The sequence below is a fragment of the Spinacia oleracea genome, chromosome 1 (genome assembly GCF_020520425.1).
Source record: "Spinacia oleracea cultivar Varoflay chromosome 1, BTI_SOV_V1, whole genome shotgun sequence".
NCBI lineage: Eukaryota > Viridiplantae > Streptophyta > Magnoliopsida > Caryophyllales > Amaranthaceae > Spinacia > Spinacia oleracea.
Window position 1 is genome coordinate 105,621,227 of NC_079487.1, and position 24,182 is coordinate 105,645,408.

Sequence of the window (24,182 nt, forward strand, 5' to 3'; positions counted from 1 at the left end):
GCACATCCAGTATGTTGGTGCAACCTCTCCTCACCTATCTCTCAATGATTTCATTGAATATTTTCCAATCAAATCGAGTGGAATTTACAGACAATGGGCCATAGAACAATAGAGAGCAAACAATTCCTCGATGACAATGTCCCAAATCTCAACGGCGAATCCAGGGAGGGCTGGGTGGGCCTTGGCCCGCCCCATGAAAAAAATCGGATCTTCGGTGTTTTTAAAATAAAATAAAAAATTATTAAACAGAAATTGCAGGAATATGCGTGAGTTTGTGAGACCATTTTGACACGGAAATCGAAACATTGAAAAGTACCCTATACATACTCCTTTTTACCCCACCTACAGATCTACCTAGCACCTATATACCTACTTTCCATCTTTTTTTCCATCTTTATCACAATTCTTTACCCCTTTTTAATTGCTGCAAAGTTGTCTGGTTGCACTATACCTCCCGCCTGCATCATTAATTTGTCAATCAAGATTCTAATTTTCAAGATACAATTTGGTGACTTTGTCAAACGCAATTAAGCAGGCTCTAAATTAGAGTTTTAAGGTATGTACTCTTAGTTTTAACTACTTTTAAGGTACTTTGTATTTTTTTTCTACCGTACTTCATAGTCTCGTATTACAGTGTATTTCTACTAATTTTAATTTTATTTGTTGAACCTTATTTGATGAATTAGAGTAAAGATAGATTTTTTGGGGTAAATTGCAATATAATATTATAAGGTTAAGAAACTTATTAATTTGTTTTACAAACGGAGTAGTTTATATTAATTTGTTCATATTAATTATTTATAGGTTTAATTATGAAGAGGAAAACAATCGATTCATACTTTACAAAATCGAAACCCACTACGGAAAATAATGTTGATAATACCAATCCCAGTGGTATTGTTGAGACGAATGATGTGGTTGAAGAGACATTAACTCAAACTCTTGACGCAACCTTCGGATACACATAGAGTTGAGTCGTCTACATTTAATTCGGGTGATATTTTTGTGCGTGATCCAGCATTGCGTAAGCCAATTACTAGTTATCCTGCAGACGAACAAGAAAATATTGTGGTAAAATTCGTAAAGTACGGACCTTACCAAATTCCTATGAATGAATATCCCCATTCTGGTCCAGTTGATCATTCACGGCGATTTCAGTCTAAGTGGTTTGAGACTTTTAATTGGTTGGGGTATTTACCAACTACCGATGCTGCTTATTGTTTCCCATGCTTTCTTTTTGGAAAAAAACCATTAGGAAAATCTAGTTCGGATACTTTTACAATGCAAGGATTTAGGAACTGGAAAAGAGTTGGTGGAAAAGATTGTGTATTTGTATCTCATATGGGAAAAGATACTAATTCAGCTCATGCATATTCTGCTTTGTGTTGGGAGAATAGGAAGAATCCTAAAGGTCATGTTGACACTGTCATTGAAAAACTTGCCCCAAAACAGATTGCTGATAATTGTTTGAGACTAAGTGTTTCAATTACAATTGTTCGATGGCTTACATTTCAAAAATGTGCATTTAGGGGACACGATGAGAGTGCAACATCACTAAATCAAGGGAATTTTTTAGAGATGTTGAAACTAATTGCTTATTATAATAAAGATGTACAAAAAGTTGTGTTAGGAAATGCTCCACAAAATGCTCAATATATAGCTCCGGACATCCAAAAGCAAATTTTGCACATCTTTGCTCAAAAAGTGCAAAATGAAATTCGCAAGGAGATTGGTGATTCAAAATTTGTATTATTGTTGATGAATCTCGAGATGTATCCAAAAGGGAACAAATGCCTATTTTCATAAGATTTGTTGATGGGAATGGGATTCTACTAGAACGGTTTCTGGAGTTGGTACATGTCAAGGATACTACTTCTAAGACCCTTAAAGAAGAAATCACCACAGTTTTGTCTAATCATGAGTTAAGTATTCAAAATCTTAGAGGTCAGGGATATGATGGAGCTAGTAATATGCGTGGGGAGTGGAATGGTTTGCAAGCCTTGTTTATAGAAGATTGTCCATATGCATACTATGTGCATTGCCTAGCACATCAATTGCAATTGGCTCTTGTTGCTGCTGCCAGAGAAGTGTTCGAGGTTCATGAATTTTTTAAAGATTTGATATTTATTGTGAATGTAGTCAATTCTTCTTCTAAGCGTCACGATGAATTACAAGATAGACAAGTAACCGAGTTGGAATACTTGGTTGAAATCGAGGAGGTTGAGACTGGTAAAGGGTTGAATCAAATAGGCACCTTGAAACGTCCCGAAGATACTAGATGGAGTTCTCATTTCAAGTCCATATATAGTGTTGTAAAGATGTTCAATGCTACTCGTTGTGTCCTTGAGACAATTGCTACAGATCGTCAAGCCACTTATGCTCAACGTGGAGATGCCACTTATGCTCTTAAAAAGTTGTTGCCTTTTGATTTTTTATTCATTTTACATGTGATGCAGGAACTTATGGGATATACAGATGCCCTTTATCGAGGTTTGCAACATAAATCAATAGACATTTTAAATGCTATGGATTTAGTTTCTAGCACAAAATCTTTAATTCAGAAGTTGAGAGATGATTGATGGAAAAATCTTTTACAAAGTACTCGTATTCTGCAATAAACATGCGATCACAGTCTCTGATTTGCATGTTCCTTATTCTGATTTTATTCGGTCTCGGCGTAACAAAGATGTCATATCGGTGGAGCATCACTATAGGGTGGATGTATTTACAGCTACCATGGATCAACAATTGCAGGAACTAAATAGTCGTTTTAGTGAGCAAACAACAGAGCTACTTATTTTAAGTACAACTTTGAATCCTATTGATGGCTATAAACATTTCAATGTGGAAAAAATTTGTCGTCTTGCAGAGAAATACTATCCGGAGGACTTTTCTAATCATGAAAATTCCAAATTCCATTTGAAGTATCAACTTGATTTATTTTATTGTGATGCTCCTAAACATCCAGAGATGAAGAATTTGTGCACTATAGCAGATCTATGTCGAAGTTTGGCCGAAACTGGGAAGTCGGATATCTATCCTTTGGTTGACAGATTGATTAGACTTATTTTAACACTACCGGTTAGTACATCGACTACTGAGAGAGCTTTTTCAGCAATGAAAATTGTCAATACTAGTTTGCGGAATAAGATGAAAGATGACTTTCTTTCAAACTACTTGGTTTTGTATATAGAAAAAGAAATTGCTGAAAAATTTACGGTTGAATCCATCACATCAGATTTTAATTCCATGAAACCAAGGAGAGTTCAATTTAGTTGAGAAAAATAGTTTATTTATTTGATCAAACAATTTTTTGAGAATATGTAGTCGTATGTTTCAACGCACAATTATTATTTTTGAATTGAAAGTTATATGTACAATTCATACTAGTTAAATTTCTTGTTATATTTAGTTTGGCCCAGGTCATAATTTTTTTATAGATCCGCCGCGGCCAAATCAATTATAATCCCACTTGTTACTGCTAGCTTGTTTAATTTTATTATTCTCCAATTCAATTTAGCAATTATTATTGATTTCTATTTTATTTCCTATTATTCTTTGGGGCTTTAGTAAGTGTTGACCTGATGTACAAGTAGAATACATTTGATAGGAGAGGAATGGAGTGATTGCTTCGTAATTGTTTACAAGTGTACTCTCATAAGTATGTCACATACATGTACAATGATTATCATTAATTGTTGGTCAGTTTATTGTTGTTGTATAACTTTGTGTTGACAGAAATGAAGTGGAAAGGTTGGTGTTATGGTGTACGTGGCTGGTGTTGGCGATGGATTAATTAGGGGTGTTGATGGTGACTGGTGGGACATTGTTGCGGTGGAGATGTGCATCGGGGTTGAATGTTGGCTGGATAATGTTGAGTAGGTTGGAGTAGACAAATAAAAAGGGAGTGAAGAGAGGAAGAAAGTGCAGCGAAGGTAGAGAGGTAGAGAGAAACGGGTGGTGGAGGGGTGGAGAGAGAAAGGGGCGTGGAGGTTGTGGAGGGGAGGAGAGGTGGTGGCGGGACTTCTTCGATGGGGGGTGTGAATGTTGGGGAAGGAGGTGAAGGAAGGAGGGAGAGTTCATCTTTTTAAAAGAAAATAATTAAAATAAGGAAAAATTAACAATAATAATCCGAACTATGGATGGTATTCTAAAAATAATCCTAACTATCGATTATTCCACTATAATCCCAACTATCAACCTAGCCTTCCCAAAACAGTCTTAGATTTTTGTCGACCTCTTCAACAGGTAAAATAAATTAGGTGTCGTAATATTATTGGTCCAATAACTTTTTTTTTCTATCTAACTTCCTCCTCCTCTTCTCCGGCATGTCAACAACTGAAATCAAGACTTTGCTTGATTAATCACCAACTCACTGTTAATTGCCATCGCATGATCCTTATTATCAAAAACAACATACCTTCATGATATTAACCTTGCTTAATTTTACATAAAATCCCCTGATTTACGTCTTCTTTGTATTCTTGTTCAACAGATTTTTGTTTTTATGAACTTGTGATTTGGGTTTTCTTCTTTTTAATAATAGTAGAACAGGAAACTATGTTAAAATGTAAAAGGAATGGGGATGGGGAAATTAAATTTGAGAAGAGTGGATTTGTATTCATATTATCCATCTTTGAATCTTTGATGAAGGATCTAATGCAAACTTCATGAACAAAACTCACGTGCAGGAGAAAGATAGGTGATTACAAAAACTCAGACAATCAAGTACCTACCGAACAATCTGGTTAGAGATAGTTCCGGTATTGAATGTGAGTTGGGATATTGTCGTGGTTTTTTATTGAGAAAGAAAAGGGGTTGAAGTGTTATGGTACGCTAAGGTGGAGGGAGAGAGACAGATGAAAGGTGAATAAAATAAGGGAAGAAGTCTAGAAGAAAAAACCGGCTTCGTAGGTAAATGGTAAACTGAGATTGATTTTGGAAGGCTAGGTTGATAGTTGGGATTATAGTGGAATAATTGATAGTTGGGATTATTTTTAGAAGACCACCGATAGTTCGGATTATTATTGTTAATTTTTCCTTAAAATAAATATAAAAGAATGTAAACCAATTATAGAATGACAAGTGGCATATATGTTTAAACTTTAAAGAAAACTTTGGATCTACTACTAAGGTCGTAGGTAAAAAGTACTATTTTGGAAGATACACCCCGTAACTTGGATTATTCGAGAATAAATCAATGGTGGTACTGTTTTTAGAAGAACGGACAAAAGGTTGGATTATTTACAAATTTTCTTTTTTTCTTTTTCCTTTTCCTATTATTTTTATCTTAATTCCATTAGATAGTGGACATCTTATCTTAACACAAAAAAAATGGCCTGATAATTGACAGATTCATCTCATCACTCTCTCCTCTGCATTGCTCGTATAATACTGGAATACCTACCATTTTAGTAAAATTAGTCTTTTAATTTGAAAGGTAAATATATAAGTCAATATTTTTAAAACACACTGCTTTTTTTAACAAAATAAAATAGTGATATGGGGTTTATAGTTTTTTTTTTAGGGAATGGGGTTTATAGTTTCTAGGATTTTTTTGGTATTTACTACCTTGAAAATACACCACTTTTGTATTTACTATCTTATGAAAATTTTATTTTAAATTACTACCTTAAAGTTCCAATTTATTTTTATTTACTAACACTTTACAGTTTTCTCATTTTAAATTTGAGATATTTCTTTCGTTTCTTAATCATTTTAAGTGATTCAAAGCCCATTCTTCTCATTTATGTGTAAGGATTCCATAGGGATCTTGCTTTTAAAATTTTGCAAAAGGTAAAATGAATTAAATATTATTTGTAAAAGTTTAAAATATTTATGAATTATCAAACGAATTGTTTTTAAATGCCATTCTCAATGAAATCCCTATAGAGCAAGGAGAATAATGAACTTTGAATCACATTAAACAATTAAGAAACGAAAGAGATATCTTAATTTTAAAATTAGAAAACTGTAAAGTGGTAGTAATTAATTTTTTTTTGAAAGTTTAAGGTAGTAATTTAAAATAAAAATTTCATAAGGTAGTAAATACAAAAGTGGTGTATTTTTAAGGTAGTAAATACCAAAATTTAAAAGAGTGTCAAATTATCGCAAGGAGAACAAAATTAATTTTAATTACCATCATTTCTTATCTTTTATCCTTGGGAGTGGCCAACTTAGTTGTTAGTTTTGTACTAGAATATACATAAAGGCATTATAAATAAGAACCAAAGAGATATTCGAACCAAAGAGAAATTTGCCCTCCGATTTTTATCGCTACTCATAGAAATTTGTGAATGATCACTTGTTGGAAATATATCGAGATAACTAAGTTGATCCTACCTTGTGTAGGAACTTTCTCAAAGTCTTTTATAACGGTTTTATATAGAAATGAACAATTTATACAAAAGGTCTTTCATGTACGCGCGCACAAGATGTATAATAAATAAGGGCTTGTTTGATTGACATGGGAATTAATTCCCATAGCAAGGGAAATTAATTCCCTTGTTAAATTCATGAGGATTATTTAAGTTGTTTGGTTGACAATATAGAAAATAGAAATTCCCATGAACTTTGATTGGCCAGGGGGTTAGGTAATTTATTTCCCATGTTTTGTACGAATTCCAACTTCCCATGAATTCCAACTTCCTCTATTTTTATTTTTTTATATCAACCAAACAACTAGTCAATATATAAATTTCCATGAATTTCCACTTCCCTCATTTTTAAATCATTGTAGACCAAGATAACGTTTATCCAGTTTTTTGTGACTTTTATCTACTTTTTTGTAACTTTTATTATGTTTTGGTTAACTTTAATTTATGAAAAAAAAAGTTGATAGATAAATATTTTAAAGGGTTAAATGAGTAATATTATGCATTATGAGTGATTTTAAAGAAATATTTTTATTAAAATAAAAAATCTTATCACTAAAAATAGATAACTTTTAAGTACTTTTAATTAACATTTGTTTCGGTGTACATATTGTATACTCCGTACTATTTGTGAATATGAATTCGTGTAATCTATATTAGGAACTCTCGACACATGAAAGGAATGTATATGACACAAGAAAAACACAAACTTCGTACACATTTTAGAAACTCTTAATTAAATCAGTCTAAGCCACAACATAAAAGAGACGAATTAAAACGGACTGTATTTTCACGCATTAATTGAAGTTGAAACATAACATCCATATATGGTATCATAGATTAAAATTTAAAACACTAGGAAATAACAACTTTGCAACGCAGAACTAGCTACATGTATTATTCATGTAATTTACAACAAAGCCACGCACTATCATAACTTAGCTAGGAAAGTATACTTCCATAAGAAGTTATTTTCCTAGTAGTGTGCTTATTATTAAGTAACGACTATTATTAGAAAGCAAAACGACTTTGCCCATCATCAAACCCGACCCGGCGACCCATTGGCAACTTTCAGCGTGAACTCGATCCGATCAAGGAGCTGTATGTTTAGCAGCAGCAGCAAGAATCTGACGAGTATGTGCGGCAATGTCACGGGCAAGGGCTTCAGACTCCTGATCGGGAGTGGCGCGGCCACAATATGCAGGTCCAGAACCACAGTAATTGAATCTGCTACAGCAAAGTCCTGGTCGGCAACTGCGGCTGGGACCACATGCACCTTGCTGCCCCATTGATGTTCCCACCATAGCAGCCATGATCACCATAATGATCATCACTAAGCTTTTCATCATCTTCATCATTTTGCTATTTTCCGTGAAATTAATTAAGTGTTTCTCACTGCACGTTAAGCTCTAATGGTAATATTATTATGTTATTTTGGTTTGTTTTGGTGATGGGTAAAAGTGGTGATGGATGAGAGGGTATTTATAGTGTTGTTATCGATCTTAAGATCAATGGAGAATTGGACAGATGTCGTACAAGTCTAAGAAAGAGACGAATTAATGGTGCGAGGGCCGAGGAGTGGCGCGGCGCTGTCGCAGCTTGACCTTTGAATGGAACTCCCTCGGTGGTGATAGAGTATGACAAATTGACAATCTCCTTAAACGTAGAGTTGCAGACGGATGCCGCCAAAAGAGTAAAGAGGTGATCTAAATCTTATCGTCTTCTTCAGTCAACAAAGTCAATATATCTTGTACTCCCTCGGTCTCTTTTTGTTCTTTACGTTTTTCTTTTTTGGTATTTCAAAATGTTCTTTACGTTTTCTTTTATATTATCACATAAATGACTTAGTATTCTATCAAAATTGTATTCAATTATAATTTTAACCAATTAAATTTATTGTGTCATTTAATCTCTCACACTTTTTTAATTGGTACATTAAAATTTTCTCATTTCTCAATATCAGAATTTTGATAAAAGTGAAAACATTATAAATAAACGTAATTATCTTGTTTAAATAAAAAAAATTAAGGAATATCGATGCAAATTAATTAATCGTTAAAACACGTGAAAAATAACAAACATAAAAACACAAAAACAGACGGAGGGAGTATCTTGGTATTTGTCCGTCAAATAAATAGGACTTTGCCGCCTTGTCTCTTATCATGCCTGGAACTAAGGTAAAAGATGATTGGGCCTGCCTAATTTTTCTACTAAATTGTGGGCTTTATAATAATATTGATTATAAAATAGGATGAGATCGAGTACTTGTTCGTTGTTTTGTACTAGTAGGCTAGTAGCAATCTCCTACTCCGTACTACAATCGAAGTGAGTTTAGGGTGATCACATTAGTAATCCAGCTATATTAAACTGAGCTGAACTGAATTAGTATTTAAAAAGTAAGGAATTGAGTTGAGCTGAACTAAACTGAGCTAAATATTACTTGAAATAAAGAAGTAATAAATAATAAATACTCTATATGTTCCTAAATATTCTTCATATTTCCCTTTGGCACAATTACCAATACACATTTTAAATCGCTAATATCTCTAATTACGTGTTATTAAAATTTATAAAATTTCGTATTGTTAAAGTATTCATTGTGACGAATCAAACAAGACCCCCACTATGTTTTTTCTTATCTATTGAAAATAATTCAAAAAGATTATATTCCATTGTGAATAGTGGCAAAATTCCAAATGGAAAGAATATTAAGTGTTTGGGAATACAAACGGCTCACGACACGTCGACACATGGGCCATACGCAATAGGCCTTGACAGACATTAACATGGGTAAAATACACATATTAGGGATGACCCACGGGGGACGGCCCACAAGAGTCGGCCGGCCCGTAGTCATTAAGATCGTCCAATTATACTCCACCGAATGGATGTGCTCCCAAACCTAACAGAAGTCGGCTAGGCAAAGAGTTCGGGTTGACCAAGGAACCAGATTAGGGTTTCTATCCTATATTCCTATATATACGGCCCGAATGCACATCAGAAGGCACGCAATCAAATCTCAAACCGAATTCTGGAACTTGAGCCCAGAACCTCCGTCTAACTCCGCCTAGGAAGAAGACTCTTGAAGACCTCTGGTCGTCTTTACCGTACAACTCATTAGTCAAGGATACCCTGTATTTGTGCCGAAACATTAAGGAACGGAGGCGATAATATATAGACAATAAACAATAGATAATAAATAACAAAAAATTATTATAAATTTTATAACTAGTAGTTTGATGATATTAGTTGATGTTATGAATAAATTTTGTTGCTTCCTGTTTTCATATATCATAAATGTTATTACCATCTTACGAGTCTTTTAAAGAAAAGTGTATTCTTTACCTGTTAACATATTAGCTCATTTGCACAAAGAACAACTTATTGAGAAAGGGGACATCTTGCAACACTTGGAGAAATGGAGTAGTATTGAGGAGAGAGCTAGTCTGGTTATAGAAAAGGACTGGAGTAAACTTGGGGATGCTAATACAAATGTTATAACAGATGCAAAGAAAGAACAAATAACGTAATAAAGAACGCAGAGAATTTAACGTGGTTCACTAACAATGTGTTAGCTACGTCCACATGCAAAGGGGAGGAAAGTTTTATTGATCTTGAGGATTACAGATTACAAAATACAACTAGGTTATGACCTAGAGAGTTTATATAGTACTGCTGATAACCCGTGCTGGGGCGTTGCAGTAAGGGGCTTGACTGATTCAAGACATTATCTAACAAATCTCCACCTTGACTTGAATCCTCTCACAAATAACCGATGTACCAGATGCACCATTACAATGCCAGATGTGCCAGAAACTCCTCTGCCTCAGATTTTTCCCTCAAAAGGGAAATCAACAACTCCTAACATTTAGCAAGTTCAAGCAGTGTTGAAATTTGCTATGTGGAACCGGCTTGGTGAACATATCGGCTGGGCTATCAGCAGTACCTACTTTGTTCACCTTAATTTTTCTTCTCACTTCTCAGAAAATGATACCTTACATCGATGTGCTTAGTCCTCTCATGATGTACTTGATCCTTAGCTAAACAGATTGCACTGAGACTGTCACAGTACACTATAGTCTGATCATGATGTAGACCCAAATCACTGACCAACCCTTTCAACCATATTCCCTCTTTTGCTGCTTCTGTCAATGCCATGTACTCTACTTAGGTTGCAAAATAGCTTTCCAACTGACAACTGAACCACCAAGAGTGAAAGCATAACCAGTCATAGATCTTCTACTGTCAACATCTCCAGCATAATCAGAGTCTGAAAACCCTGTCACCAAACACTCTGTATCACTTCCATAAATGAGACCAACATCAGATGTACCTTTTAGGTACGGACCGAAAAATCCTCTTCACAACTTGCCAATGCTCCTTTCTAGGTTCACCCATAAACCTACTAACAACACTAACAGACTGTGCCAGCTCAGGTCTAGTGCAGACCATTGCATACATCAAGCTTCCTACTGCACTAGCATAGGGAACTCGAGACATGTACTCCTTCTCCTAAGCAGACTTAGGTGCAAAAGCAACAGACAGATGTGCATTTGCAGCACTAGGAGTATCCACGGGCTTTGCCGTAGGAGTATCTACAGACAGATGTGCATTTGCAGCACTAGGAGTATCTACGGACTTAGATTGCTTTAGTCTATACAAGGACTTCTTCAACTTGCAAACATAATCTTCCTTACCAGGAACCTGAAAACCATCTGGCTGAGTCATGTATATCTCCTCTTCTAACTCTCCATGCAGAAAAATTGTCTTCACATCAAGTTGTTCAAGCTCCAGATCCTAATGTGCAACTATTGCTAGTAGCACCCTGATGGAAGTGTGTCTGGCCACTGGTGAAAAAATCTCATTGTAGTCTACTTCCTCTCATTGAGTGAACCCTTTAGCTACTACTCGAGCTTTATACTTGATACCCTCGACAAATGTTTCTCCTTCCTTTTTCTTGTAGACCCATTTACAAGTGACGATCTTTCTTTCTTGAGGTCTCTTGGTTAATTTCCAAGTCTGATTCTTATGAAGTGACTCCATCTCATCTCCCATTGCAGCAAGCCATTGGGTAGACTCAGTACATATAACTGCTTCTTTGTAGGTGGATGGCTCATCAGAGTCAGGATCCACCTCTTCAGCAACCTGTAGTGCATAGGCCACCATATCTTCAAAACCATATCTCTTGGGAGGCATCCCATAATTAGCTCTCTTTGATCGATCAAGAGCCAAACTGTGTTGATTCGCTACTGGTAATAAAGAAACTGATGGTTCTGACTCTGACTGTGGTTGTTGACCTTCATCTTGTGGTTCACTCTCGTCTAGAGTGACTTGCTGCTCCACCTGTTTCTTAACACTACCACTTTCTGACATAACAATAGACTTCACAGTAGGGTAAACATAGAATTTTCATCAAAGACTACATTTCTACTTAATATAACCCTCTTTTCAGATGGGGACCAGATTCTATACCCTTTAACCCCATCCCCATAACCTAAAAATACTCCCTTTTTAGCTCGTGGCTCTAATTTACCCACATTTACATGATAATAAACAGTACAATCAAAGGCTCTTAAACTAGAGTAATAAGCAGGCTTACCAGACCACACCTTAATAGGGGTTTTGAGATGTATACCTGTGTGAGGTCCACGATTGATCAGATAACAAATTGTACTAACCGCTTCTGCCCAAAATATTCTAGTTAGTCCAGCATTAAAAAGCATGCACCTAGCTCTCTCCAGAAGTGTCTGATTCATACGTTCTGCTACACCATTTTGCTGTGGTGTATCCCTTACTGTATGATGTCTAGCAATCCCTTCATTCTTGCAGAACTCATCGAACTCAGACCAACAAAATTCCAGACCATTATCAGTTCGCAGCCTTTTGATCTTCTTCCCTGTTTGATTCTCCACTAATGCTTTCCACTGTCTGAAATTCTTAAAAGCTTCACTTTTATGCTTCATAATGAACACCCAAGTAATCCTTGAGAAATCATCAATCATTGACACAAAATATCTGTGACCTCCTAAAGACTCCACCCGGGAAGGACCCCAACAGTCAGAATGGATGTAATCAAGTGTGCTTTTTGTTCTGTGTATACCTTTAGGGAACTTGCTGCGATGTAGTTCCCAAAAATACAATGTTCACAGAAATCAAGATCCGTGACCTTGTGACCACAAAGAAGATCCGCTTTCGACAGAATTTGCATCCCACTTTCACTCATGTGACCAAGCCTCATATGCCATAACTTGTTCATGTTCTCCTTATCAATCTCCGAGGACGCAACAACAACAAAACCTGATAACGTATATCCTTGAAGAAAATACAAGATACCACGTTTTACACCTTTCAGAACCACATTCGAACCCTTGCACACATGTAGAACTCCACCTTCACCCTGAAAACTGAAACCCTTGTTGTCTAACATACTCAAAGATATCAGATTCTTTGTCATAAGTGGAACATGTCTAACATCATTCAATGTGCAGAATTTACCATCATGTGTTCGAATTTCAATTGAGTCTACTCCAACCGCCTTACAAACAGAACTATTAGCCATAGAAATATTGCCACCGTCTACTTGCTCGTAGGTTGTAAACCACTCTCTGTGCGGACATATATGGTAAGACGCTCCAGAATCAAGGATCCACACATCACTCTGATGTGTGTGCTCATCAGCAACTAAAGCAATATCCTCTTCAGAATTGGTATCAGCTACCGCAGCAGTACCTGACGATTTAACCTGTTGCCTCTTCTTCTTGGGACAATCAGATTTCAAGTGTCCCTTCTCCTTACAATAATTACAGACATCATTAGATTTAGGACCCTTAGAAACTGGTTTCTTGAATTTCTTCTTCCCCGAATTTCCATGCCCATAACTCCCACTGGCTACTAACCCAACAACCTGATTATCTGTACATGTACCAGTCGCCCTATGGCGCAGCTCTCTAGTATGGAGGGACGATCTAACCTCCTCTAGAGAAATAGTATCTCTACCAACAATAAACGATTGCACGAAATTTTCGTACGATAATGGTATAGAAACTAACAGAATTAAAGCAGCATCCTCATCTTCAATTTTAACATCAATATTACGCAATTCTAATAAAATTGTGTTTAATTGATCTAAGTGATCTCGGAGAGACATACCTTCCTGCATTCGCAGACTGAACAGACGTTGCCTCAGAAGCAACTTATTCGTTAAGGACTTTGTCATATACAGACTCTCGAGCTTAACCCACATACCTTGTGCGGTTTCCTCCTCCGCGACCTCGTGATGATATCGTCAGCAAGACAAAACAAAATCGTCGAGTGTGCCTTCTCCTCCAGAACGGCCATCTCATCAGTGATTAGATCCGCCGACTTCCTAGCAAGCGGCGCCCACAGCCCTTGTTGTTTCAACAAGGCTCGCATCTTGATTCACCATAAACTAAAACTATTACTCCCGGTAAATTTCTCGACCTTCACGTTAATACCAGACATCTTTCTCAATGAAGTTTCAAACCCTAGAGCGGATCCGACTCCGATACCAGTTTGTTATAACGGATGAAAAGAAAGAAGAAATAATGTATAAAGAACGCAGAGAATTTAACGTGGTTCACTAACAATGTGTTAGCTACGTCCACAGGCAGAAAGGTGAAAAGTTTTATTGAACTTGAGGATTACAGATTACATAATACAACTAGGTTATGACCTATAGAGTTTATATAGTACTGCTGATAACCCGTGCTGGGGCGTTGCAGTAAGGGGCTTGACCGATTCAAGGAATTATCTAACAACAAGATATTTCCATGCCTATACTAAACTGAGACAAAATCAGAATACCATCAAGGTGATTATTAGAGATAATGGAACAAGATTATGTTCCCAAAATCTGATCAAAGAAAAAAAATCAAATCCTTTTATAGTAATCTGAGGGCTCAAAAACTTCTAGTCTCCCTGTGGTTGATAGAAATATTGTGGAGGGGGGGAATATCCTTAATTCTTCTCATCACTCTTATCTCATCATGCCTTTTGCGGTTGATGAAATTAAACCAACCTTATTTGGATGGATAAACTTAAAGGTTGCAGAATAGATAGATAAAACGTCCATTTCTTCAAGAGTTTCTTGGTGATTGTTGGCCAGAGTATTTATCGCAGTTCTATAAGATTTTTTATCATTTTAGTCCTCTTCATAGATAGGTAGACGACACTTATGTTACTTTGAATCCTAAAGTTCAAATTCAGTTCATGTTAAGAATTCTAGACCTGTTGTGTGTTGTACTGTTGTACAGTGTTATATAATATCATCTCCAAAGTCCTTGTCAATAGAATGCAAAATATACTTCCTGGTATTGTAGAGATAGCCAAACAGATTTTGCTAAAGGTCAATTAATTTCAATAATATCACTCTAAATCATGAATTAGTGAAGGGTTATACTATGAAAAGTTTTTCTCCTCGTTGTATGATCAAGATAGATCTCCAAAAAAAACTATGACTCTGTTGAATGACCTTTTTTAAACATTTTTTGATGTTTATTGGTTTTTCAACTCAATCCTCACCTGGCTTTTGGAGTGCTTTTGCAATGTTCCTTACACTGTAATCATTTGCGGAATCATTAATTAACACAAAGAAGAAATCAAACAGAATTTATCGCCAAAACTTTATGCCCATAACTCGAATATAATACATCAATAATGGGGGAAAGTATAGGAAAGAGAAAGTTCTCTCTGATTACAAGCTAATGAAGACCAAAATGAATAGTCAACTATTAGGACAAAATATCATATTTATACTACTGCTAGATTACAACTAATAACCTGCTAATATAAATAGGAAAAGAGCATTAATTATTTATTAAATCAATTAATATGTAGCTGACGTGTCATCCTTGTAACAAACACCAACTAGGCAGTTACATGGGATATAATCCCCTGTTGTGAAGAGTAGTTTAAGCTAGTGTTGCCTCGGCTATTGTCAAGAACAAAGTACAACCATTACGAGTCACGGCTTTGTAAGGCCCCCAAACATCTACATGTAGAATCTCGAATGGTTTGGTAGTTTTAATTGTGCGATGTGGGAAGGGTAACCTAGTTTGTCTAGCATCAAGACAAATTTGACAAAAACTGTTAGAGGCGTGCTTGACACTAACATTATTCTTGACCAAAAAAATATGAGAAAAAGGTAAATGACCAAGTAGAAGAGGCCACAACTTGGTTTCATTTGTACAAGAATACTGAAATTGAGCATTACATGTGACACTAGCAACATGTTTATCGAAAACAACAGAAGCAGACTCCCCTAAGCTAAGTTGGTCACCTCTTTTGACCAATTCTGATTCAGTGCAGTATATCCTTGATTCAAGTTACCAAGAACTTGTGGATGGGTCAAGTGAGGCCCTTGAATCACACAAGACATAGTAGTAAACTCTACGGTACAGTTCAAATCTTGACAGAACTGATGAACTAACACCAAATTGAACTCAAAACCATGCACATGCAACACATTTTCAGAACAATGTTATATTTCAAAGTTATGATCAATATGTGTGCTATTGCTAGATGTGTTCCATCAGGAATAGTGATTGTGTTCTTTCTTTTATTATGCATAGAACATATTCAAATCTTGACATATGTGATCAGTTGCACCATTATCTATCACCCAAACATTACTCAATTTAGAGAATAAGCAGAATTTACCTGGCACAAATGCATTTGCAGAGTTGTGGTGACTGTGAGATTTTTCTTTGTCGTTTTCAAGCTTGCTCAATAAGTCCTTCAGTTCGCTGCATTATGAGTGGTGAACAAAGCATGGACCATATATGATTCTTCATGACAAGTATCAACATCACCACCTCCTGCGCGCTTGAGCCAAATTTGTGCAGTCCTTCTTTCTTTAGCCCATCCTTGAGGATATTCATGCAACTTGTAACATCTTTATATGCCATCGCATGTGGCTTTACAGTGTTCACATAACCAAGTTCTCTTGTTTCTCGTCAAGATTTTACTATTTACATTCCCTCCTTGATTCTGGTAAGCAACTCTTGGATTATGCTGGTATCCTTAATTTATCAGTGTATTTATTATTGTACCTCCTCTTTTCTGCTGCAAAAGCCATCGGCTCAACATGAGTAGACATATTACTCACTTGCTTATGGCTTTCTTCTTGTGCACATAGCCTATAAGCCACAATCAAAGTAGGTAGAGGTTGCATCATCAAGACATTAGTTCTCACCATACCAAAATCGACATTTAACTTCATTAAAAACATCATGAGACTTTGATCTTGCTGACTCTTCAAAATCTTATGAGTGATCGTACATGTGCAATTAGTATAAGAACACAATGGCAGTGGATTATTACTGTCAATTTCATCCCATAGTGCTTTGATCTTGGTGAATAAATCGGAAATTGATTCATTTCTCCCTTATTGCATCTCAGACAGATTGTGTTGTAGTGAAAAAAGTTGTTTAGCAGAAGGTTGTCCAAACCTTTCCTCTAAGTCATTCCAAAGACTTCTTGCGGTCTGACGATACCACACACTCTTAACTATTGGCTTTTCCAAGGCCCAAAGCAACTAGCTAAGTACCAGATCATTGCACCTAGACCAAGCCTTATACATAGGATCTGTGAGACTATGAGATTCTAATGTTCCATCTATGAAACTCAACTTGTTTCTTGAAGACAAACTAAGCATTACTGACTGTCTCAATCAACATATCCAGTTCGGACAAACACATCACTAACTAATTTGTTATTTGAAGCATCAGGAACAATAGTTTGATCAACAGGTGTTTCATACATTGTTAAGAAGCAAATTGAACCTAGAGTTGTTCAAAAATGTGAAACGACAAAACCTCTATTCAAAAAGAATATCACTGGAATCTTCCAAGGAAGACAAAATTCAACTCATGATTACCATAACTTGATGGAGAAAAAAAACACAAAACCTCTTCAAATTTTGACGCCAAATCAATCGATCAATTGAATAAATAACATATCCAAAAAAAACTACAATTAACGATTTACTACAAAAATCACAGTGTCAACTATAAAATCCACCAGAAATCAGTAGAAAGAATTACCAGAATCAAGAAGAGTGCATTCCAAAAACCTCCCCAACAATCAACATCAAAAAAAGCTGATGGACAACAATCTCAGAATCATCATTTACGGAATCATTACATAAAGAAGAAATCAAACATAATTCATCTCTAAAACCTTATGCTCGTAGCTCAAAGATAATACTTCATTAATGGGGGGGAAAGTATAGGAGAGACAAAGTGCTCTCTAATTACAAGCTAATGAAGACCAAAATTAATAGTCAATTATTAGGATAAAGTATCCTATTTATACTACTGCTAGATTACAACTAATAACCTGCTAGGATAAATAGGAAAAGAGAACTAATTATTTATTAATCAATTAATATGTAGCTGATGTGTCATCCTTGTAACAAACACCCATTAGGCAGTTACATGGGATATAATCCGTTGTTGTGTAGTGTAGTTTTAGCTAGTGTTGCCTCAGCTAACATCGGGTATATTGTTTGAGGTGGAAGGTATATCATCCTTAACAATATACACTTTTAGTGTAAATAGAAATCTGGTTTTTGTCTCCCTATTTGTTTGGGATATGCATAGAGTTTCTCAATTGTTGTCCCATAATCCTTAGAGAGAATTTTGCTTTATGTTACCACCAGTCCACCCTAGGTACAAAAAACTTGATCCCACTCATGTGTGTTTTACAGATGATTTACTTCTCTCCTCTTCTCATATGCTTAATTAGGGTCTTAAAACAATTTTGAGAAACCACTATTTATTTTGGAGGAGCTCAACAACATGTCCAGGATGATATTCTTTATGAACTTTTGGCGTCCTTGAGAGTTCTTCTTTTTAAATATCTTGGGGTTCCCCTTTATACAAAGACATTATCATTTATGCAAAGTCAACCTTTAATTAAGAAGATTATAGAAAAAATCGGTTCATGCACTGCCAAACTTCTTAGTTATGCAGGAATTTTGTAACTTACGGAGTATTAGATTTGTCTTGTTTAGTATGCAGATGTATTGATGTCAAATACTTTTATTGCAAAGAAGGTTTTAAAATTGATACAAGCTGCTTGCAGGCATTTTTTTTGTGGACTGGTAACTTAGGTGCTCTCAATAAATCTCCTGTTGCGTGGGACCAACGACGGATCTTAGTTGGTGTTGGGGTGGGCCTGGCCACCTGGTCAGAAAATTTTATAGTGTATTTAATTACGTCTCCCCCTAAAATTTTGTATATAATTGTATTATTACATGGTATATTGATTAAATTTTTTCTACCGGACCCCCACGTAAAACTGTTCAAGATTCGCCCCTGCGTGGGACACCATTTGTACGACAAAGAGGGCAGGAGGTTCAAGTATTACTGATATGTTTGTTAGGAACAAAACAACAGTGTTGAAATTTTTTTAGAATATCCACGAGAAAAAGGATAAGTTGTAAGTTCATTGTATTCACGCTTATTACGTGAAAAATCATAATGTGCTGCATTTGATTCCACCATCCCAAGCTTCTTGGGTTGTCTGAAAAAATCTAGCGTTACTAAGTTTAAAGCTGAAATTCCTAATGATGCAGAACTTGTAAAAGGTTCTTCTTATTCTATAAGGAAGGTTTATACATCAATGGGGGGTGATTTTAAGCAAGTGGGACGGAAAGCTTATTTGAAATAACTAGCTTTTTGATCTCGTTCAATGAACGACGAATTATATAGTGGTTGTTAAGCCGTCTTTTAAAATATTAATTTTATTGATAGCTTGTTATTTTAGTGGGAATGTACTCTGTGTGATTTATATAGATATCACATTTGAAAGTTGAAAAAAATATAAATTAGATGGTGAATTTATATTGAGTGGTAAAGAGGGAGATGGAGTGAAAGATGTTGAATGAACATATAAATTAAATAGTGAGTTGGTGTTTAATGAGGAATATGAAGTAGAAGAAGTGTTGAAGCTGTAAAATATTCGTATAATGAACAACAAAAGGAAAAATTGAAAAAAAAAACAAAAATAAATTTATGGATGAAAAATGGGGGTGACACGTGTCATCTAATCATCTATGGATTTCCTTTTAAAATACTAGGTATAGATAGATTTAGTCATCACGAAGATGTGTTCTTATTAACTAGTTAGTTGCTCATGCTAGATTGTCTACTTCTAACAAACTTGAGAATTTTGGGGTTCATGTTGATCCTTTGTGCAACTTGTGTAATAAGAAGTTAGAAAATATTGAACATCTTTAGATGCCGAGATTTGGAGTGTAGTCTTGAAATGGTAGGTTATCACATACAACATGCAAATTAGCATCAAGAGTTGCAGAGTCTAATAGCGCAATTTAATGGAAATTATGTGAAACATTATTTCTAAAAGATTGCTATTGTCTTGTCACTTTGTATACGATATGGAAAGAGAGAAATGCAAGAAGATTTAGAAGTTGTAATTAAGCTTGATGTTCTTGTGGTTTTTGGAGAGACTCAACTGTTAGTTTATGATAGATGTTTCACTTATTGTAAAAAGCTTCGAAGTGTGAAGCTTATGGGTCAATTGTTTTAGGGTAAAGCTAAAAGTGGGGAGTCATCCTAGATGGGTACTTTATTTTTCACTTGGGGTTTCTTTTGATTTGTTCTTTAGCTCGTACTTCATCCGTTTATTTTTACTTACAATAGTTTGCTTTTCATGCTTGTCAATGCATAACTTGAAAAATTAATATATTTAATTATCGATAAGTAAAAATTATAAAAGATTGATATTCAAATAATATATATTAAGACGAATCTAACAAGAACCCACATGATGACATGATTATATTTTTCCCTAAGTATAAATTGTCAAAATAAACAAAGTAAAATACGTAAATAGTGCAAAAAGTAAAGTATTCCAACTATAAAGAAATGGAGGAAGTATATATTATTTTGGTCAATATATTATTTCATTTACCAAAAAAGCATGTAGCTCAATCTCTTGAAAACCAAAAAATCAAGCTTTAATCAGACGGGCATACCAAAATGGTTCAACCGGGAATAGACCGGTTGAAATGAATTGACCAAAACACTAACTAATACGAAACCCGAATTTTGGATGAAAAAAGACAGAAGTTATAATTTCTCCGTTTAATAATGATGTTTCAGTTAATATTTTTCACGTTTGTCAATGAACATTTTACATCATTTTTATCTTTAATTACACATTATTGAAATTATAAATTTTGATATCTCAAAGTACTTATAGTGAATTAGTGATGAATCAAACAAAATTCTACATGAATATGTTTTTCTTATATAATGAGAAAATTTTAGAAAATTCTCTTTAATTGTAAATAGTCAAAAAATTTAGAGCGATTTCCTTCAATAATGCTTGAAGATCCATTAATTCCCAAAATACGCTACATTATCACTTGAATTCGTATTTTGAAATCAATACGAGAGGGAGTCTTTGATTATCTGGGTTTGGAAGTGAACCGCCGAGTGAAATGACGGTTCCTTTAACGCTTAGTCGCTAATTGAAATAGCGGTTTGTATGTATGTTAACCGCTATTTCTGTTGGCGGTTTAACGCCGATTGATTAAATTTTTTTGACAAGTTTTAATGCTGACGTGGACGGTAAAGTGTGAAATAAGTGATAACATAGCGTATTTTGAGAATAAATGGATCTTCGAGCAATAGTGAAGGAAATCGCTCAAAATTTTAAATTGAAACATCATAATTGAACCGAGTAGTGTGCAATAATGAATATTGGTCTCTAAAAGAAAGTAAAAACAAAATAATGTCTATTGGACTAAGAGCATATGCAATGGTGAGTTGCTACTAACTCACCATGTTCTCTCTCCTACTTGTGAGTTAACACACCATTGTAGGTGGTAACTCACAACTTCACCACGCGGAGAGGAAGCAACTACTGTAGAGTCACTGAATGTAGGACCCACACTAGCAGAATCTTTTTTTTTGGTCCGTTAATTGGTAAAAACGACACAATTTTTATAAAATAGGGAAAATCTGCCTTAACACTGACGCGCGTCAGAAAATAAGAAAGACTCATTAGAATGTTGACATGTGTCCCTTGCATTTCATTTCCCCTGCACACAAATTACCGTTGGTGTTGATAAAATGTTACCACCTTTTTTTTGTTCTTTGTTAATTTTCTAACGTAAATTGACAATTCATTTAATTTTTTTTCACAAAAGTAATTACACCAGTGGTATTCTTATAATTTCATGTATAAATAGAGCCCATTATTGGTATAGTTTTTCACCCTTAAAATTTCACCCTTCTCTTTTTCATTGTAAAATCAATTTACATAGTATTTACATATAAAAATATTTCGTAATGATGGATCTTAATAATCCTAATTACCGAAGTGGTTCCTCTCAAATTAATCCAAACTATGGATCTTCCAATTCTCCAAATTTCTAAAGTAATTTTTCTTTTGATCCAAATAACCTTACTAATCCAAATGCTCAAAGGATATTGTTTTATAACATGCCTAACCAACCAATGCATCAAAACCAACAATTTGTACAACAATTCTCAAATCAATTTTCAAACCCAAATTTCCCACACACCAATTCTTAAATAGACTTGGTCGACACTAAATTTATTGTGGACATGCCTTAAAATAAAGTCAACAATTTGTTCCTAATTTATTTTGGCATTTTATTAGGATTATTATGAAAAAAATATCAAATTAGTGTTGTTGATACATGTTGTGCTTGAATAATGTGATTTTAAGTCAAATTCGCTTTAAAAAAATATAGGGTTACTATGCTTAAAAAATGGTTACTATGTCTAAAAATTTTGGTGTTTAATTTATTATAGTTATTATATGAACAATAAAGGTCACTATGAGCGTAAAAAGGGTGCTAGAGAAAACTATTGATTTTGGGTCCTCACTAATATTATTGTGGACCAAGTCCACGCAAAAATAACCCTTTCCCACAACAATTTCCAAACCAATTTTCACAAAATGACTTGGTTGAGTATATATGAAGTCGTTTCGGCAACGAATGAAGAGATTAAGAAGACCAAAGTAGTTCTTATTGAAGATTGTATATTAAATGTTTATGTATTTCTTTATGTTATAAATTTTTTAAAATTTTATTTTATTTTCTTTTTTATTTCGAATTCAAAAATTAGCAAAAAAAATTGAACTAGCTTACGTATTTAAGTGATTATATATTAATTAATAAAAAATAATTAATAATGTCATTAATTTTATTAATTAATTATATAAGCTTAATAACTAGAAATAATTAGTAACTAGTGTGTTGCCCGGGCGTTGCTCCGGGTTTCACTTTTAGTGGGATTCACCTTTTGTAAATATGTGTTTATATATATAGGTGGTGGTGCCGTTATCAGATTTCCACGCAAGATCATTGGCCAGTCAAAACAAAGTCGAGTCCTCTTCTTCATGATTAGTTGATTATTATACCTCTGTTAATGTTTCTGTCTTTCGTACTCATAATTACACTCCATTACACTAAGTTTTTATTTTTATTTTTATTTTTTAAGCTTAAGATGAAAAGAGAAGAATTGTACATTTATAAGTTAAGTAATTAATTCCCGCCCCTTTTGTTTTTTTTCTATAATTCATTGTTATTCATTTATATTTATATTTTATATTTATAATGGGAAAATATAACATCATTGTGGCTAGTTAAGATGGTAAGAAGTGTAACTTTTAATTCAAGAGGTCTAGTGTTCGATTCTTGCTATATGCTTTTTGGTTGTCAATGACATGTCATAATACTTATTAATGGTGATGTGGCGTGATAAGAAGGGATCTACGTGGAACATATACGTTCTTATAAACGCCTTTTAATATATTAGTATAGATAGATATAGATACATAAGAGAGAGAATAAATGGTGGGGTATTGATAAAATTAGGAGAGAGAGTGGTGGACAACCTCACCATTGTAGAAAAATTAAGGAGGTGACTCATAATAGATAGTGGGAAGTGACGTGGACGAATATATGGATCGAAGAGAGATAAAATCATAGTTATCAAACACCTTAATTGGTTTGGCCGGTGTTTAGGAGAGAGAAGGAAATAAAAAAATCATAAAAGAGGTAGAGAGATGAGTGAGAAATATAGATATTGGTGTTCATGAACACCAAATGGAAAACTAAAATCTTGCTTGGAAATATTGACATGTGCCACAAGGGGACCAAAGTTATTTTTTTTTTTTTAATTGCAACGTGATTTGTGACATAGATTTGTTGTGTTAAAAGTACATACCCATTGCAAATTTACAATGGCCATAAAATAAATATTACAACTCAAAAAATAAAAATAAATTATAAGTGTCTTTATTTTTTTACGTTTTATAAATAGACACCAATATAGATCCACTTTAGATCACAAAAAAATAATCATAATTTTCTCCTCTCTTGTTTAACTTTAGATCACAAATCTCTCAAGAAAAACCTTATTGAAAATGTATGGCAAAAATGTAGACAAACTAGTGATTGATTAGTTATAGTGATCGATTAGTTATATGTTAGTAGTATGCAATATCACTTATTTAAAGGTTGTAATGATCGAGTTTTAGGTAACAAGTTAAGTTTATTATTGATATAAATTATATACTTAACAAGGGAAGTTTTACTTAGTTTAATTTTGAAGTATTTTTTATTAAATATTTATTAGCTGATTATAAACTTAATTAATAAACAATTAATATGCTCTAACTTAATTACTAACGATTAATTATGCTACTAATAATTTGATTATTTACTCATCCATAACATCATGAGATATAAATGTAGGTGGGTATAGTCGTATAGATGACGTA

At 34.4% G+C, this 24,182-nt stretch overlaps 1 protein-coding gene across 1 annotated transcript; it reads left to right on the forward strand.

The window, feature by feature from the left end:
* Positions 1-1,107: 1,107 nt before the first annotated feature.
* Positions 1,108-3,279, forward strand: LOC110803483 (uncharacterized). Its single transcript, XM_022009002.2, has 3 exons — positions 1,108-1,732; positions 1,837-2,490; positions 2,633-3,279. Exons 1-3 carry the CDS (start codon positions 1,108-1,110, stop codon positions 3,277-3,279), a joined length of 1,926 nt encoding a protein of 641 aa, XP_021864694.2.
* The last annotated feature ends 20,903 nt before the right edge of the window (positions 3,280-24,182 follow it).